This window comes from Lissotriton helveticus, chromosome 8 (assembly GCF_964261635.1).
Source record: "Lissotriton helveticus chromosome 8, aLisHel1.1, whole genome shotgun sequence".
NCBI lineage: Eukaryota > Metazoa > Chordata > Amphibia > Caudata > Salamandridae > Lissotriton > Lissotriton helveticus.
In genome coordinates this window covers 1,149,887,180-1,149,907,000 of record NC_136069.1, presented here as the reverse complement: position 1 = coordinate 1,149,907,000, position 19,821 = coordinate 1,149,887,180, and the positions used below count along the sequence as shown (strand labels likewise).

The following is a 19,821-nucleotide window of genomic DNA, read 5'->3' as shown; positions in this document are numbered from 1 at the left end:
TTGCATTGGCCTTTGCGTGTGGCTTTCAAAAATGAAAGCACGCAAATGGCCAAAGGCGGGAGTATCTCCCGCCTTTTCTGTGAACGTTCACTCCCATGGCCTATGGGTCTCAGGAGTGAGCGGAGCAAGCAGTGGCGCGACGTGTGCCAGCTCTAATCCTGGATCAGGTTGCTAATTAACCCAGCGCGGTCGCTTTCACTTTCGCGACCGCGCTGGTTTTCAGTTCCAGAAACAAGAGGGGGAAACAGCACAACTGTTCATCTGCTTTTAACAAATCCCAACAATGTACCGCCCCTTCATTCGTACTGTAGGCTGGAGAGGGCTGTCTCCCATATTAATTACAGGGGCTTCCATTTGCTTTAACAATAACCGGCATGAGGGTCTCCCACCTCGTTTTCGTGAGGAATCTGATCAGTCACGTACACGCATTACGTACTGTCCAAGTACAAAACTGCTTAAAGCAGTGCAGAAATCGTGGGTGAATACTTAATGCACTCGTTGACTTGTTTGTGTATAGCTGCTCGGTGGCATATAGAAACTGAATGGTATTTCTGAAACGCTTAGCACTTGAACTTTAAGTCAGTTGCCGCTTAACTTGCAACGATTACCAATACAAGGCACGCACTTTCTAGATTGTCTTTCGTGACTCAGACACCAAGCTGCGAGCACCAGAACATCATTGAGCACTATGTGATCATGTAGCCCTTTCCCAGGGGTCATTTTCCTGGTGTGCCTTTTATCGTCCTGTCCCTTCTCGTATACGGACTCACACGCTCGAAGGATCATAGTTTTGTGCGCACTTTACCATTGGCCGAATTACTATTCTGTGTGCCTTAGGGTTATTCAATTCCAATGGGACATGTGAGAGTACTTGAATTAGGTTTCTTGCCAGTATGTTAACATAGGCCCAGCTTCATTCTCTTGAAGCAATTCACTTTTCGGCGAGTTCTCTGTAGTGCCAGATAGACCGATCCTATTGGATATTTTGTCAAAAGTTCCTTTGCTTGGTGTGACCTCCCCCCTCAACAATTCGTGCTAGCTTAAATGTCTGTCTGGAAGAGTGCACTTTGAGTTTGCCTGTGCAGCACCCGGGTGGACAAGAGGAGCAGTGCAGCTCTGAAGAGTGCATTGGAGGTAGTTTAGAAACATCAGGGATCAGCTGCCAATCACACTGCGGAACTGAGGGTGTGGCAGCCGGTCCCTTCTGCTGACACTTTGCAGTGAAAGTGAAACCTCCCATTTTAACACCAGTGAGGGTGCTTCTAGTCTGTTACTGACAGCGGGAGCCAGGGAGGACCCGGTCTACTTGCCTACAGAGCTTCGTCATATGGAACAATTCTGGTGCCGTGACCAGGCTTCCTGGCCTGGAATGACCAGGCTTCCTGGCCTGGACGACTATCTTACGAAGAACTACGGAAGGAGGTGCGCCCGCAGCAAAGTATGAAAGTGCGTGTTCCCCTATACCTAGCCAGCGTCTATTATGGGTGTTCCTTTATATTAGTCTGAAAATAGACCCCCCCACCACTGTTTGCGGTGTATTTATTTTTTTATAGCCCCGTCAGTTCGTCTTTTGAGCACTCGGGCCTCACCGAAAGCGTGGGAGGGAGGCGAGGTGGACAGGGCGGGGTGATTTGCCTGAATACTTGTAATGGTCATGTCAGAATAGAGCTGTGTGTGTGGTCCATGATGGGCTCGCTTCCCGGAGGCAGTGGGTTGTGAGGAGCAGCATCCCCCTCACTTTGAGAAGAGGCATCAACTTCCTCTTCACCCGGTAAACCTGGTGTTTACCCACTCATTTTAGACGGTTGTATGTTTATACAACGCATTCCGTTGCAATGCATGCCTTTACCACGCATGCGTTACAACGGAATGATTTTTTAACGCATAACCGTTTCCTCTAATTCTTGCGTGGTGACGTCGTACGTCGTTAAGAGGAAACAGAAGTTTTTTTCTGTTTCCTCTTAAATGACGACGATTGCCTGCATAATATGACGTGATTTCAGGTGAGGTTTTTATTGGGGGGGGGGGGGGGGGGGGGAGACCCCCCCAAGCCCCCCTTGTTTATTTTGAACCTTTACCACATATGCCTTTACTACATACCTCGTAGTAAAGGTATGCGTGGTAAAGGCTTTCGTGTTAACCACGCATGCGTTGTAATGCATGCGTGGTTAATGTATTCGTGGAAACGGCCGCGTTGTAGTGGCCGTTTCCCATTTTAGACACGTGTTGTACTCGTTGGGTCATTCCACGGTTATATGTAGCTTTGTCGTCTCGTGGACACTCCGCAGAGTGAGTTGGCAGAATGCCTATTGCTATGCTGTTACTAGCATCAATATAGCACTATTCATCACATGACTTTCGAGTAAGGTTATCGCAGCCAGGTTTTCGGGTCACATTGGTTGCACTCTTTGCCACATCAGTGAAAAATGTAGTTATTTGTGTCCTGAAGGCGATCCTATAGAACCAGTAGGACTTAAAAACAAACCAGCCTGAGACAAGCAAATCGGTGGTCTGTGTTGCGCTTAATGAATAAAACAATAAGATAACAGCAAGCATGGAGATTTGTGGGGTATTTTCAGAAACTGTACCACTCCCTTTAATAGGCCTTCAACTATACTACAGTAAAACAGTAAACTGCTACAAATGACTTATTTTTCATTTATAGGACAATTTGCAATGTATTACTTATGGAGCCCTCATATTTAGCAAAACTACTTACACCTTCAAAAGGCAAGACCTGTTGGCTATTCCAATGCTTATCAGTAGTTTTCCAAGGCCTACGAGTGCTGTCGAAAATGTGGGTGTGTGAGGGCCTAACTCCACCAGAACAGTGATGAACGTCTGCTCTCAAGACCTGAGTGAGACCAGCGCCACCCTGTGGATGTCAGAGAGAGGTTCGACCTGCTCCCATAGACCAGAATATACCACGACGTGATTTACTTCAAATTAGAATACTTAAGATTATCTATCAATCAACAAATTGGCCAGAAGAGTTATCTTGAGAAACTGCAAACAGAACAGAAAATGTTTGAGGAAGGAATGAGCCCTGAACACTAATCTCTGCATAGGATAAAATGATATGAGATTTGGGAATGCTTAAGGGAGCGGGTCTACAGTTTCAAGAAACTTTTGTTTAAGCTTTGATAGAGAGTTAAGCATGCTCAAGGTGTTTAGATAACTCAGGCTGTAAGGAGTAATTTAGAAAATATTATTTTAGACAGAGGAAAAAGAATCCAGATATTTAACATTTTACTAGCCGTTACACAATTGATCATTATTGCAGCGCCTTGACGCCTTCGTGTATTTGTTTGCGCTATATAAGTTGGTTATTCATTCATTAATTATTCCTTCGCTCAATCTGTGTCATCCTGGAGACTGCAATATTGATTCTACTTATAATCCACAGAAAAGTTACAAAAGTCTACAGAATCTTCACCTGTCAGAAACCCTGCTGCAATGTAAGAAGTGCTTAAAAGTATTCAAACTGATGCCTTACCTGATATTGTTACCAAGATATTGAGACCTTCAAGTACATCCATTTGTTGAAATCGTCTCCGATTTATGAGAGGGTAAACCTTCCCCTGGCCACTCCTGTCCAGCAGCATCAGGCCACTTTCGGTTCCAACTAGTAAATTGACGCCTGTATCAATGAAAAACCAGAGCACATGCATTTGAAAGTCAGGCTAGAAGGAAGTGTAAATGATCCGTCACATAACCTGGCAAATATTTTTCCGTGCACAGGAATCTTAGCCCAACTAAGTTGAATGGACGGCATGGCAACTAAAAACAAGCATTGGCAAAACCACTAGGCTTTGCCTCTGAGACCCACAGCCGGCTGCCTCATTTAGTAGGTGTGCGCATGTTTGCAAAATGACAGATTTCTTTTCTTCTTGTTACTGATTCCACATAGATTGGTAATGCAAAAAAAGGTAACGGGGGTGGGAGGAAAAAACGTGGTAGGGAAAATCACACAGGTGGGGGAAGTAACCTAGAGAGCGAAATCACAGAGGGCGGGGAAACCACATGAAGGGTGTGAGGAAGCAACAAGGGGGTGTGCGGGGAGGGAAGCAATACGATGGGCGGGAGAAAGCAACAAGGGGGGTGTGCAGGGAGGAAAGCAACATGGAGTGCACCATTAAGGAAGAAGCAAAATGGAGGAGGCCGAGAGGGAAGTAAACAGTCAAAGAAACGTGGGGGATGAAAGAAACTGAACCTAAGTGCGCAATGTGGAGGTAAAGCCTACTAGCAGAGCGGTTTGGAGAGAAAACCAGTATGAAAAAAAGAAAGCATATGTAAGAGCAGCTGAAAGGACAACGTTGTGGAAAATTTTATTTTTATAAGGTTATGAACATTTTCTGAAAAGAAATGTGCTGAGGGAAGTGGAAAAACACAGAGGAGGGAAATGCAGGCATTCTCATGGAGTGCTTTTAGAAAGAGAAAAAAGTTCCAGAAAAGTTGACAGTTGTGGAATGATAAAAAGGATCCAATCAGGGAGATGGTGAACAGGCTATGCTCCATAGCAGGCATAATGACCAGATGGAAAAGTAAAAAAAAAAAAAAGCATTGAACATAAAGCAAGAAAATAAGAGCGACAAAATAAAAAGCTAATGTAAAGCAATAGATGGTGATGCTTCCAGTTTAGCTATTGATATATCCCCAGTAAGTCTTTCGCAATCTGACAACTGCGGTGTCTGTCAGGCTTCGAGTGAACCAACGTTATTGTTCCATTACCAATCTTAACGATAAAATATAAAATTGTTACTGGAGTAAGCAGGTCATTTGGGAACAGGAATCCGTGATTGTCTTGGCTCTTTTGCACCCAACTGCTAAAGGGTACAACGATGTAAAAATAAAATCTTTCCAATGAGTATTTTGTTAATCCTATTCGTTTTTATAGGTTTGGATGTGACAAATGATGGTGCTCTATATCTTTCTAGTTTCTTCCATTGTGGAACCGCTCTTCCCAAATCTTCGCGCCCCCATACTTCCGGTTCATCTAGAATCATCCATGTATTACTCTAGGTGCTCACTATGTAAAGCGACTGGGGACACAGTGCTAGGGAAAACAGTTAAACAAAAATAAATACTAAGAGAAGGGCAGAGGTTATTAGAAGTCAATTTGCATGCATTATAGAATGTTGGTACAAAATCAACGGAGGAATAACAATTAATTGCTCTTCTTTAGCCTAGATAGCAGTCAAAAACCCAGACCAGGCCCTTTTAGGAGAACCAGAACCTTTGGCGGGCAAAAAATATTTCCTAGTTCAAATTCACTTGTAGGCTAGAGTTTGAGCAATGTTGATATCATAATAAGTCGAAGGCTGGACCTTGACCAGCCAATATATATATATATTTTTAACCCTCACTACTGATATTTTTCTTAATCAGGTGCAAGTCCTTAGCTCTTCCTGGCTAGATCAGAAAATGCTGCTGTATTTGCGAGCAGGACTCGCTGTGTAGGCCTAGAGTATCGTGCAAGGAAACATATATCCACCGTCTGTTGACACTTCATAATGAAATAGTAGTAGTTATTGTGTATAACCTGTAGCAATTCTATATTTGGTGGCCTCGCGTTTACTTATACACTCTTCTACAACTTGGGAGGGTGCAAATGATGTTTGCAGAAAGCGATTTGGTACCAGACCGTAACTGGGGACATTAGCCAAAAAAGCCTTGATGGAACTCTGCCCTACTAACTACTGAGACAGAGATATCGTCAAAGGTTTCACTAACAGCCAACAGACACTACTAGAACCACTGAAGACTTCTCAATGAATATCAGCAAAACAGCCCAATTTAGAAAGAGTCATTGGAACAGGATTCAGCACAACTGTTATATCTAGGCAGAGGTTGTATGGTATCTTAGTTTACCTTCCTTTCGTGGTAACCTGGACAGTGAAAATATATCCAAGTCAGTCACAGGTTCATATGAGCTGGCTCTCTTAACATTGTTAAGTTAGTAAAATGCTGATTAACTCTTGCAACAACCGTGGCCCTCACTTTGAAATTCAACACGGATTCACTTGACCTTGCTCTAGTCATGGCACTGCACATGAAAAGAACAGCAGCAAACAGAAGCAATTTATTTATTTATTCAAAGTTTTATATAGCGCGAACAGGATCCTTACAGATATCAGAGCGCTTCACAAAGACAGGGAAGGGGCAGTAGGAGTCAACAGAGATAATGGGAACAGTATAATAGTCAATAACATGGTAATAACATGGATAATAAAAACATACATAAAACCAATCCATATACAATCAGGTAAGGAAGTAAGATAGGACAGCACAAGTCATTGATCCCACTACAGAGGTGTACAGGTGGATCAGTAAACCAACGTGTATCATATCTTGGTCGGTAGTAAGAGAGTAGCGTAGTAGTGCCCCAACAAGTAGAGTATAGTGCCAGGGGATAGGGTGAGCAGCGATACAAAGCAATGCAGAGTCTCTGAACCAACATCTATAACGATCAGGAGATCTTGGCCAGAAGGATGGTTTTCACCTCTTTCTTGAAGAGTGCAGTGGAGGAGATCAGCCTGGTTTCAGGAGGGAGCGCATTCCAGATCCTGGGTGTCATTCCTGAGAAGGAGCGCTTGTAAGTTTTCACTCTCCGGAATCTATGAGGTTTCAGGAGTAGATTTTTTGTGCTCCTATTGGATCTCGAGCCTCCTGATATAGACAGCTTTTGAGCGAGGTAGCTGGGTGCCTTGTGGTGCACGGCCGTGTGTGTCATAATTGCAATTTTTAGCTGTATTCTGGCTTCAAGAGGCAGCCATTTTAGAGACTTTAAGTCTGGGGATATGTGCGAATGCTTTCTAGAGCCAGTAATGAGTCTTGCGGCAGCGTTCAGGGAGGCTCTTAAGGGTGCTGTTGTGGATAGCGGGAGACCGCTGAGGGTCGCAATTCCGTAGTCTATTCGAGGGATGACTAAAGCTTGTACAGCAGTTTGGAAGTCTTTGGCCGGGAGGAAAGGTTTAATTTTCCTCAGCGTGTTAATTTGGAAATTAGCTGCTTTTGTGGCTTTGCTGACGTGCTGCTGCATGTTGAGCTTGGCGTCGAGTGTGATGCCTAGGGATTTCGCTGAGTCCACGATGGTAGGTTGGACATTGAGTGCTGTTAGGTTGTTGAGCCAGGTTTGGGTGGTGGAGATTTTCGCCGGGGGTGAGATGAGTAGGAACTCAGTTTTCAGAGCAATGAGTTTGAGGTGATTATAGGCCAGCCAAGATTGGGTGTTGATAAGCGTGGAATTCAGATGTTTGATATCTTCCGGGGATTGTAGCTTTAGGTAGAGTTGTGTGTCATCGGCGTACATATGGAATTGAACATTGGATGCATGAAGCAAGGTGGCGAGCGGTTCCATAACGAGGTTGAACAGAGTAGGGGAGAGGGTGGATCCTTGTGGAACCCCTAGATCTGCAGGCACAGGTGTAGATAGCACATTGTCGATCTTGAACCTCTGAGACCGGTTGTGAAGGAAGGACGAAAACCACTTGAGAACAGTTCCCGATAGCCCCATTCTAGAACTTAGCAGCTCCAGCAAGTTCTCATGTTTGACCATGTCAAATGCTGACGAGAGGTCAAGAAGGATGAGGAGGCAGGACTCATTGCGATCCAGAATTTGGAGGGCGTCATCAATTATGTGTGTCATAGCTGTTTCCGTGCTATATTTCGCTCTGAAGCCTGATTGATGAGGGTTGAGGAGGTCAAATTGATCAATGTGTTTTGTTAGTTGGAGTTGGACACATTTCTCCAGCAGTTTGGCCAGGGTGGGGATATTGGTGATGGGCCGATAGTTGTTTAGGTCAGACGGATCAGCTGTAGGTTTCTTGAGTATAGGCGTGACTTGCCCCACCTTAAGGGAGTCTGGAATGTGTCCTTGTTGCAAAGAGCTGTTGATGATCTTGGTCCAGAGAGGGAGGAGCAAGGGGATAAAGTCTTTTACAGCATTAGCAGGTAGAGGGTCTGTGTGGTGATTAGAGGGCTTCAAGGTGCAGAGCAGTTTGTGTATAGCTTCTTCCGAATAGGTATCGAAGTACTGCCAGGATGCCTTGTTTTTAGGTTGAGTGTCTGCCATTCTGGTGTGGTTGGGGTATCGGCTTACATCCATGATGAGGTCATTTCTTATGTTGTCAGTCTTTAGTTTAAAGAAAGCAGAGAAGGCTTCACAGTGTGGGGTGTCATTTGTTGTGCTGTTTGATTGTGTGGGTTGTGCCTTTGTTTGGGTCTTGATTAGCTCGAACAGCTTTCTTGGCCTGTTCTTCGCTTGGTCCAACTGACGGCTGAAGAAGTCAGACTTTGTGCGTTTTATTTTCCTAAAGTAGGCATTTCTCTTGTTCTTAAGCTTTTTGAGATGCAGTGCTGAGGGGTCCGATCTCCAGGTGCGCTCTGCCATTCGCATATTACGCCTTTCGTCATTGAGTCTGTCATCATACCAGGGGTTAGAAATTTTGGTGGAGACTCTCTTCAGTTGCAGAGGGGCGACTTCATTGACTATTCTATTCATAGAGTCACGGTAGTGGTCAGTCAGTGATTGAACATCTGAGGCACCTGAAGGGGGAAGGAGGAGGCTGCCGATGTGGGGAGGTAGGGTGGAGGGGTTAAGATTCTTCAGATCCCTTTTCCATGTTTTGGATTTGATTGGTTGAGTAGGGTTAGGTTTAACTTTTTCGTTGATAAAGAAGGTGATAATGTGGTGATCTGACCAATCGCAGGGTAGAATCGCCTCCAGTTGAATAGCGTTCTCTTTGGCAATGATGAGATCGAGTATCGCGCCTTTGTCGTGTGTTGGTTTATCGCATAATTGGGTGAGGTCAAGCGCATTGAGGAAAGTTTTGAGACTATTCACCACGGTGTCTTTCTGATCGTTCCAGTGGAGATTGAAGTCACCCAGGTAGATTTGAGTGGTCTGCCGACCGGCATTGGAAGTGATCAGGTCCATGAATTGTTGGGTGAAAATGAGATTGTCACCAGGCGGGTGATAGATGATATGTAAAGCACAGACTTGTTTGCCCTCACTGGTGATGTCGAGGCAGAGGAGTTCACAGGAGGAAAGGGAGGGGGAGGTGACTTGAGTAACGGAGAGGTTGCTCCTAAAAATGCATGCAATTCCCCCGCCCGTCTTGCCAGGAGACCTGTCCAGCCTAATGATGTGATAATTGGGGGGGACTAGTATATCCATAATCGGGGTAGAGGCTTCAGTGAGCCACGTTTCCGTTAGAATGGCTAGGTCCAGCTCCCTATTTGAGACGAGATCCGCCATGTCGGAGGAATGTCTCTGGGCCGATCTGCAGTTTAGTAGGATGCATTTGAGTTTGGGGGAGAGAAGGGTGGTCGAGCTTTCTAGTGTGAGGGGAACTTTTCTGAGGTTGTTAGGGACGGAGCCTCTGTTGTTGAGTGTTGGGAGCCTCAGAGGGTTTGTAGGAATTGTGGGTATGGGGATGTGTGTGTTGGAAAAGTCTTTTACCGGACCTGGGCCATAAGAGCGTAGGAGAGAGCATAGGTCGCGGTCCGATAAGGGGCTGAGAACACGCCGGGGGCGGTGGGAATTATTGCGAACGGGGATAGTAGGCCATTGCTGGTGTCGTCGAGGGCGAGGGTATGTAGGGAGGGTGCGTCGTTTGTAGGGTAGTGGGATGGTGGGAGGTAGACTGGGCTGTGAGGAGAGCAGGTCTTTGATTGCGTGGACGTCTTTTTTGATTTGTAAGATTTCCTCTTTGACTTGTTGGAGGGTGGATAAAGTCAGGTCAGGAGGGTCATTGGGGAAGGTGTTGGTGGAGAGAGCCGTTGGTGAGTGGTGGAGTAGTGAGCTGGTGAGCAGGCAGGGTATCGGGGGGGGGGGGGGGGGGTATACTAGCGTTGTTGAGGGGTTCCGCGGTGCTAATGAGTGGGACGGTATTCACAGTGTGGACGTCTTTGTGGGCGAGGGGTGAGGGTGATGAAGGTGAGGCAGGCGGTGGGTGGGAAGCATAGGTAGTGACTTCAGTGGGAGATGGTGCTGGTGAGTAGAAGAGTGAGTGAAGGCTGAAGACAGTGGGGGAGACAGGAGGGTAGTGAGGGCCGAGAATAGGAGGTGGGAGAGAGGGGGATGCTAGGGTAAGGGAGGAGGTATGTTCTGTATCTTTTGTTGGGAGGGAGATAGAGTTGTGAGTGGAAATGGGAAGGGAGCAGGGAAGGGAGAGGTGTCTGCCGTGGGGGGGATGGGTGGATAAACTCCGAGTGAAGGTGTGTGCTGATGTAGGCGTGTTGTGGGTGGGAGTTGTTGTGTCAGGTGTGAGAGACTCGTGGGTGGGAGTGGAGAGGGAGATGGGGAGGGAGAGGGAGATGGGGAGGGAGAGGTGTCTGTCGAAGGGGGGATGGGAGGGGGGTGGATAAACTTTGGGCGGTGGCTTGTTCAGATGGTGGTGTGTTGTGGGTGGGGGATGTTCTGTCCGGGGGGAGAGGGATGGAGGGGGTATGGGTGGGGATAAGAAGGGTCATGTTAGAGGGGCTGTTAGTATGTGCGGTGGAGATATTTGTGACTGTCCTTGGGGAGTGGGGGGCGTTAACAGCAGGTGGGCCATTTACTGGGGTTCTGGGGGTAGAGGTGTAGTAGGTGGTGGCTGTGAGGTCAAGGGTGATAGTGCTGGCGGAATTCTGGGTGGGGGTCCGCAGCTTGGAGAGGTGCTCTTTGAACTTGGGGAACAGGTTGTCTAGTAATTCCAGGTTCTTGTCCGTGGATTGGATTAGGACAATCCCGTTATTGTAGATAGTAATGGTAGACCTGCCAGGGAAGAGGTGGGAAGGTGAGATGGTGAGAATTAGGCCATGGGTTGTTTTCCTGGTGGTGGAGACTGAGTAGGGATAGGAAAGTTTTTCTCCATTGGGCTCTGCGTGAGGTGTGGAAGATGATATCAGTATTCAGGGCTCCATTGCCCGATGCGAAGTAAGTGTCGGCAAAGGGTGTTTCAGGGTGCGACCTCAAGAAGTTGTGTTTAAAACGTTTAGTGGCATTTTTGGAGAGAGGAGTGGAGGGGTAGTTAATTCTAAAAGTGTGTTTGCCGTTGAGCTCCATTTGTGCTAAAAACTTCCTGGCCCTGAAAGATCCAATAGCTGAGAGTGCTCTCACTGCCGTGGTACTAACTTCTTCTCTGAGTGCTCTAGAAACAGCACCAAGATGGGCACCGCTCTCCGAAAGAAGCAGATCTATAATTTGTCATAAAAAAATACTTCTTTATAAATAGAGAAATACAATTTACAACTCCTACAGTCCAATGCAAGCACATCTTCAGTGATCAACAACTTAAGAGATGACACTTAATAATATTAGACCCTGCCGCTTGAGCAGCACTATTTTTAGACCTGGAGAAATCGCCTCATAATCGGGCAACAGTTGTTTCCCAAAGTTGATAGTCTATGGTAGTTGTGTAAATATGCCATGTGAATTAAAAATGTTACAGATGCTGAAACACTTTATAGCATTAAGATTATCTATGTATAGCAAACTCTATTAATAAAAAAAAGTCTACATAAAACTGAATCACAAAAAAAAAAAAGGGAACAGTTCCTCAAATGCAAACAACTGTGCAGCATAATTTGAGACCCGCGCTCATCCAATATGGACAAGCCCAAGTTTTTTTTTTTAAGATGCTTTTGTAGGTTCCAGTCATGTAGGAAGAAACAAGGGACACCCTACTGACACGGAACCAGGGTACTTTTTGATGAAACCGTATTTTTGTCACAATGAGTCACAACCTTAAAATCTAGGTTTCACAATTACTATTGACGCCATGCACTGGATTTAAAATAATGTGTTTACATTAAATAAAGCAACGTATTTTCATACCAAATTCATTTTATATGCCTTTTCTCTTTCCGACATCTCCTCACCTTCAAATATTGTGATTGTGCTAATATGTATTAACTATCATTGACTGATTGTCCACAGAAACCGTTTTCTGTGATTTTGTAGGTTCCATTGTCATGACACTGGAGGGAAGTACAGGGAAATATAGACTCAAGAGCCTCCAATGAGCAAAAATCTTGAATCTAGTGGGATATTGTGATGTGAGCAACAGACCAGTGACATTTGTGTGCACCATACCTCTGCTTTGCACTTGTCTTAGGGAAAAATTGATTTAGGACAGCTTAATCTTGAGCAATTTCTAGCATTTTACTTTACTATTTTTACGTCAATATCAATCAAATAGTGTATAATATATTTTATTCAGGTATAAATCCTATAATGGGAGGACGTGAAGAAGGTGAACAAACCAAACATAAGTGGTTGTAGTTCGTGCCACATGAGATTTTGAGCTACTTTTTTTTAGCACAAAATACATCCTCGGGCCAAAATTGGTTGTGCGGACTCATTTTGCTCAACAAAATACCAAATCCAGCATTTTCCGTAATGGCACGAAATTTTATTGGGCATTTTGCGTAACTTATGCAAAGGAAATATCACCCAGGCCTACTTTGCATTATTTAAAACCAAAGCCGAGCAAAAGCCAAAGTCCTATTATCAGCGCTATGGCTGCAAGATCAAAGCATCCAATACACTCCTACACCAATTGTGGGAATGCCTGCTGTGTACACGTTTTGGCAAACTTCCAGAGCCTTTTGATAAGCACAGGCATTACATACTTCATGTAAGTGGTTTCTTAATATCAAGCACCTGTCTATAGCGGGAAGGTCGGATTGCTAAAATTACACAATATAGTGTGAAAACTTTAAAAGTCAGTTAAACCAGATACTGAACGACCTCATACAAGCCAAAACGAAAAAACTAAAATTATGAAGTGTAAAAGACATCAACTGGAGGGACAGGGATCGCGGGCTGCACAGAAAATGAATGAAATGACGTACCCCATAACGCAGCACATAAGATTTCAGAATTGAATCGCTTCTTGTATTTCCGAATCTCTGGAGTATCGCTTTGTGGTCGTGTGTTTGTGGGATTAACATTGACGACAGATCCTTTCCGTGTAGGATCTTGCCTCATAGCATCAGGCCTGAGCGCGTCACTGGAAAATCCCACTAAAATAAAATTAGTATTTTTATGGTTAGCTTCCAATGTGCGCATGTACGCTCCTGAAAGAGAAAAGCAACCATTTTTAGTTAACAACCGATCTCTACTTCACGTTTGGAAAATTAGGAAAGAGGAGGGAAAAAAGTGCACATAATATATATAAACCATGCCATAACAAAGAAAACAACATGACTGGGACATAGCAAAGGTGGTGCCCCCAAAATTGGTCTTTTGATGACCTTTACAAAAAGCAGCACAACAGAAAAGACAATAGAAGAATCTAGTCCTTGGAAGGATGTCACAATTATGGCAATCCTTTACAGTTTGCTAACGCCTCCCCTTTTTAGGGCAGGGATATGGGTGCCTCTACAGTCCAACATAAGACTACCAAAAACACATTCGGACAATTAGAAAGCGTATGGCAATCCAATGAGGGCATTTGTATGCCATTAAGGCAAACTTATATTGGTGCAATAATACTGAGGTAGTTGTAGTGTCCTCCCCAGCACAGGAACATGCAAAATGAAAAACAAGCTACACACAAAGCTCATAAATGAGGTCTTTATTTACCAGCATACAATTAAACTTCTCATTATCTACTAACCGTTAATGACCACACCTTAACACCTCTCCAAATGGTTAGGTAATTCTGCCATTGAGTCTGCCCAGGACCGCGGATTTTTTGGAGGTTTTTTGGACCTCATAGTCTTAAGACACTACATCTACCCACTTGTTAAGTAAAAAGGTGTAAACAGCAGCTGCATTTTATATGTATTGGTGTGAGGAAGTGACCCTCGGGATGGCCCCCTATCTAGTACTACGGCTACCAGAATCCCACAGAACAAGGAGGCGGAACCGTAAAGGGCAGAATGACAAAAACCCAACCGGGAGGAAAAAACACCTACCTTTCATGTGTCTCCACAGTCAGGTCCGGGGGCGAGAAGAGGAGGAGCCGACCCCGGAAACACAACAACTGCTCCTGTAGAAGAGAGACCGAGCTAGGAGGAAGGGGGGGTCGACGACCGGAAGAAGGTTCGAGAGGAGGGGAGTTCGGAAGTGCAGCAAGACGCGGAACGGGAGAATGCCGACCAGGACAGCGAAGAAGAAGAAACTGATGACCACTGGACGGAGGAGTGGTGGCGTCCACCGGAGGAAGCTGAGGAGCGGCCACAACTCAGGAGAGTTGCAGCGGAGCCGGTGAGTGGAGCAGGAACAGGGGACATCGAAACGTTGCCGCGGGAGGAGGGAGCTAAAGGTTTTATGCCGACATCAGTTTAACGAGGGGCCGGTTTCTTTGCAGTGCCCCACGCTAGCACTAGAAGGCTGAGTATTTCATTTTTGCCACAAGACAGAGTTTGGTTTTCTTTTCTGCACTGTTTTTGCACGCTAAGACAGAGTCCCCGTTGCATTAGTGTTTTACTCGAAGGCAACCTGCTATCATCTTATAGGGGTAAACCGCTGCCCTAGTTTAAATTGCACTGGTCCCTGCAGTTTTCCCTAGACACTACTGGGTGTAGGTGACGGGTCCAAACGCTAAGTCAGTGATACTGATGGGCTCCTTTTCTTTCTCCTTGGCGAGCCTCCGGGCGAAGTTATCACAACGAGGAGCCAATCAACCCCACACCAAGCAGAGGTCCTGACCAGGAAGGAGTGGCCCAAACCACCAAACCAGCCCAGATTGGAAGCGAGAAGACCTATGCTGAAGAGGAACCGGTCGTAAAACCAAAAAACATTTCTACTGACAATAAAACATCTTTTGTCCGACAATACATCCAGCCTCCTCGTCTATATATCAGCCCAGCATTCCCACAATTGGATAAGTTGTTTAGGTGTTCACACTATTCGGCCAGATTGCGTGGTCTGAGTAGTTGAAATGCACCCAGAGTGGACACCAAGGGTACAGTAGCTGATGTTTGATCTGGGCTGTCAGGTGAGGAAGCCTCATCTGGGAATACAGGGGCTGATGAATGTTGAGATAGATGTCTGAAATTAGACAAATTACTTGAGATGGATTTTTTTCTGGGATGTTGCACTATTATCATATGTCCTTTGCACATCACAACTTTGAGGTTTAGCAGCAAACAGAGGATCTGTTTTCTGCTTCCGTTTTCGTTCGACAAGAACCCAGTCAACTTCGTCAAAGACTATTGCCTGAGTTCTCTGCCGTTAATTAGCATGTCTTCATTTGACATTTGAGCGGTGTCAGTAGCACGCACCTAGTCAGCACTGAGTTTGCTCAGTGGTCCACTGTGTTATCTTAATTCTTACAGCTCTCTCAAACAGCAAGTTGGCAGAACTCTCACCAGTGGTGGAGTGAGGAATTAAACAATAGGCACAGAGGGCTTGACATGCGGTTTGACTCAGCTCGATTCCCTCCATCTTTGCACGTTGGCTCACTCTTTAGGGTGCCCATAAATAGCTCTGCAACACCTTTTGCTTGGGGCCACAAGGGATTACTCTTTTGGTTCTTGACACGGAGCTTAGTTAGAAACTCCTTGAGCTCCTTGCTATTGAACAGTGGGCCACTGTCAAATTTAAGGATGTCTGGGATACTCATTCTGAAAATATGTCTTCTAACAGCTCAATAACCTTGTCATTTGTTGTTTATGACATTTGCTTCACTATAGGGAAACAGGAGCTCTAGTCAGTGGTTACCAGGAGATGATGTCTATTTGCTAGGGTCCCATATAAAACAACGCCCACTCTTTCTCATGCACGTGCAGGAAGTTCAGACTTGGTTAGAGGATGCTGGACCACTTTAGTTCCCTTTGAACTTGCTTGTCCAAACACAGGAACCACACTCTATTTCTTAGGGCTCCTTTGGTGGTGACAATGCCACGATATCTTTCGTGAGCGAGTTCAAAGACATGCTGTCAAAGGCCCTCTTGTAAGACGATCCGTGAGCCTCTGAACCACAATGCCTTCTTTAATGTCAGACAGTTCATCCTGTACATTCCTAAACATTTGAAATTCAGCCAACATTACTTAGAGGTCGAACACTGTCTCCATGACTGCACTGTAATAATGTCTTTAAGGGCAAGCAAGTCTGTCGGCATTCGTTGCAGCAATGATCTGTTCAATGGATTAGGCCGCTGGCGTGCTAGACCTTACAATGAAGTTGATGTACTCTTCAGCTGTTTTCGATGGCGAGTCGTGTGATGCAAGGGTACACATGACAATTAATCTGCAGAGTTTTGGTTCTTGTCTGGCTTATGCACAATTGTATAGTCATATCCCTTTAAACACAAACACCACCTCTAAATGCGAAGGGGAAGGTTAGCTTTTGGGTTTTCAAATATGGTGAGCAGTGCTTGGTGGTCTGTCGCAATCGTAAAATGCTTTATGTAAAGAAACACAAGCAAGCATTTGCAGGCCAACATCACAGCCAGACTCTCCCTTTCTGGCTGAAAACAGTCACATTCTGGGTCAGACAGACTTTGGCTAGCATACACCACAATGTGTTTGAGCATTTGGATGTCCATTATGCTGAGGAAGGATTGCTCCTAGCCCTACTGGGCTCGCATCAGCAGTAAGTTCTGTGTGCAATGTTGAATCAAAGTTAGCCATCTGAGTGGCATTTTTAATGTATGCTTTATCCTTTTGAAGCTTTGGTCACATTCAGCGGACCATCAGAACTGGGCATTTATTTTAGTTCAGTCTCTCAATGGGGCACTCACTGTGGCAAAGTCACAAATGTACCTTGAACAACAGCTAGCCATGCCCAAGAAAGATCGTAGCACGGTGACATCTTGTGGGGGTTGGGTGGCTGACAGTGCTTTTACTTTATCTGGGTCAGGAGTCATTCCCCCATCAGAGAATATGTGCCCAAAGAACTTGAGTTTGGTTTTCTGCACTTAGAGTAAGCTCTGCATTTGTAAGTAATTGGCACACTTGTTTGACAGTCTTTTTAAAAAATATTTCTTTATTGTTATTTCAAGAATATAGTCTATGCTCGCATACATCCAAATACCCTGCTGATAACAGTTTACACAATGAACATTCCAAAAACAAACTCAAGGATAATTTTGATACATACTTTCCCTTGAAGATTCTTTTCATATCTGACGTTTTTAAACTTTTAACTAAGCACTCACGAAAATTCCCCTCCCTCCCCCCTACCGGGTCCAACCATCTCGAAGTCCATCTATCCTGAAATCAGTTTTGGGTGTCCTCTTGTCCTCCCTCCTGACTGCGGGTTACAGCCCTATTGTGATATTAGTCTTGTGATGTGCCTGTGGAATTTGGGGCAAGTTCCTCTATCTCTTGTGCCATCATCCCCCATGCCAGCAGCACTTGGGAGTTTATCATCTATTCTAGTGTTCTGCATATGCCCCTCCTCAGCCAGTGCCCATTCCTTGAAATCCGTTTTTCAGTTTACTAGCAGCGGCCCCGTTGAGTTAACCAGTGGACCGCTATACATCTCTTAGCTAATATAAGCCCCAGAACCAGGAACCGCCTGCCCGTCTTGCGCTTAGGATCGCGGGAATTAAACCGAGGAGACAAGTACGCATATCCAAGGCAATCCTCCACCCCGTTATTCTATTCAATTCCTCTAGGACCACCATCCAGTAGGTATGTATTATTGGACAAGTCCACACCATATGTGTAATCTGCCTGTGCATATTGGCTTGTTTGAGAGTCTTATCATGCTCCTTTTGTGTTGTTCCACATACCAATATATCATCAATGTAATTGAAAGCATGCCTAACAGGTTGAATTATTCTACGTATAACATCTTGGAATATTTCTGCAGCAGAAACTCAAAAACTCAACCTTTTTTTCTGAAGAAGCCAACATGATTTGAAAAAGTGATAACGTACCTATAGTTTTCTTCCAATTTGAGTTGATGGTATCCCTTGTTCAACTCAAGCTGGGAGAAAACTTTGGATCTGTTGAGCTGCATGATCATGTCTGCAATGCGCTTGGTTGTCCTGGCGCTTACCAACGAAAATGCGGACTGCACCTCTATATTCCTTTTTTGGCACAACCACTGTGGGAGATACCTATAGTGTGGGACCAGAATAGCGTTCAATGATGTAGTGCTTCAACAGTGCTTCATGTTCCGTTTCAATGCTTCTTGCAGGTGAAATGCTATTCTATGGTGGTGTTGTGAAATAGGCAGGAAGTCTTCATTGATGTGAAGTTGCACCTTCCTTGTCTTGAGCGTTCCCAGGCCATGAAATAATGACGTGAACCAACTCACAATTTAACTGCGTATGTGTATATAATTTATAGATATTAGTCCCATGTCAGAAGCAGTTGCAAAACGGAGTAGACATGCACTGGACAAAGTACCTTGAAGAAAGAGAATTGGGGCTTACACAGACTTTTTTAGGGCTAAGGTCGCCATGAATGATCAATGACTCTGCAAAGGTTTTGAAGCAGCCCATGTGAACACCTTTGTGTTTGACACATTGAGTCGTGGTATGCTTGCTTGGTTAAACTGTTCAACTGGCATGATGTTGATCGATGCACTGCTGTCAATTACAAAGGATATGAGGCAACCGTTGGCCTTCAATGTGATCTTGGGGCAATGTCCATTTCATTGACTAACTTGTTTTTGTCATTTGTTTGTCTTCTTTGCGAGCAGCAAGACCCACTTGAGCATGTCGCTTTTTGGCAGATTTGATCATAGCACATTCACCCTCTTCACAGTTCGCTTGAATGTGATGTCTGAACACTTTTGCTGGATGAGCTTGAGGACTATCGACTTAGTTTAGTTTCCACCTGTCGCAAATGAAGTTGCTTTTTGTCTTTGTAGACGTGGTGAGGATGCTTCTGGAACTTTCTGGCGTTCTTTTTCTCATATCGCTGTGATGCACGTGGTTTCTCTTTTGTCTGGTAACAGTTATGAAGTTGTTTTCCTTTCCGCAACCTTTACACGTCTGTCCAATGTCTGGACATTTTGTTTAGTTTCTTTGAGAATGGCAACTTACCTGTATCTACTTTGTGCTTGTGTTTGCTCTTCATGATTAGTGCAGATTCACTCTTTGCTGTTCCAGCTTTCATGTCAGCAGCTTGCCGAGCTGCTTTTTCCTTGGCTCTTGCAGCCATCAGCACATTTTCTAAACTGAGCAGCTCTCTTAGCATGCGTCTTCAGAACGAGTCCAAAAGACAGTCATAAATTACTCTAAGGCACATGGCATCTTCATCATTAAATTGACTACATTTACAATGTTTGATAAGCACATTGAGTCTCTCAGCAAACTCAACAATCGTTTCACCAACTTACTGCCTCACTTGATTTAAAATGTACCTTTCATGGTAGATGTATGACATTGGATTGAACTTGGCTACTTGATATGATGGTAAGAAATTGTCTCAGTCTGTGAGATTTTCTTCATCACTTGTTTTACTCCATCACCAGCAAGATTCTTTAGGTACTTGATGAGTTTCTTATCGACTACTTCGAGGACATCTGTGAAATCATCGAACGCCTCAATCCATGCAGTCCATCTATCACCAATATTCTGCTTCTTTGCCATGTTGAATAGTGGTGGTTTCAGAAACACTGCAGCATCATACTTCATGCTCTTTTCTACAGCCGTTGAGAGTATATGCTGTTCAGGTGATGGTAGTTTTCCTTTCTAGTTCAGTACCCCTAGCAAGCACTGGCCGTGTGATTATATTGGGTCGTCAGGCACTATCTTCTTTTTTGACAGTAAGTGTCGGTTTCGACTCTCACACTGGTTCATTAAAGCTTTCAACTTTTTGCACTGTACCTGTTTGAAGCTGCCTTTAGCGCAGTTTTCCTTTTTGTCTTATATGGTTGTGACTGCCTTTAGCATTTTTGTTTTGTATCGATGATGGCTCTGTGT

General features: G+C 44.7%; 1 protein-coding gene across 10 annotated transcripts in view; it reads right to left on the bottom strand.

Annotated features, from left to right (window-relative positions):
• The window catches only part of MAP4K4 (mitogen-activated protein kinase kinase kinase kinase 4), a 642,366-nt gene that overhangs the window by 59,287 nt on the left and 563,258 nt on the right, over positions 1–19,821 (bottom strand). For 6 of the 10 annotated variants that reach the window (XM_078658041.1, XM_078658045.1, XM_078658039.1 and 3 more), the window contains 2 exons: positions 12,841–13,011; positions 3,497–3,640 (listed from right to left, as the gene is read on the bottom strand). In XM_078658041.1, the coding sequence (XP_078514167.1) occupies positions 3,497–3,640; positions 12,841–13,011 (315 nt within the window). Of the gene's footprint in view, positions 1–3,496; positions 3,641–12,840; positions 13,066–19,821 lie in introns of all 10 variants that reach the window. The other 4 variants (XM_078658037.1, XM_078658042.1, XM_078658043.1 and 1 more) reach the window with 1 other exon arrangement.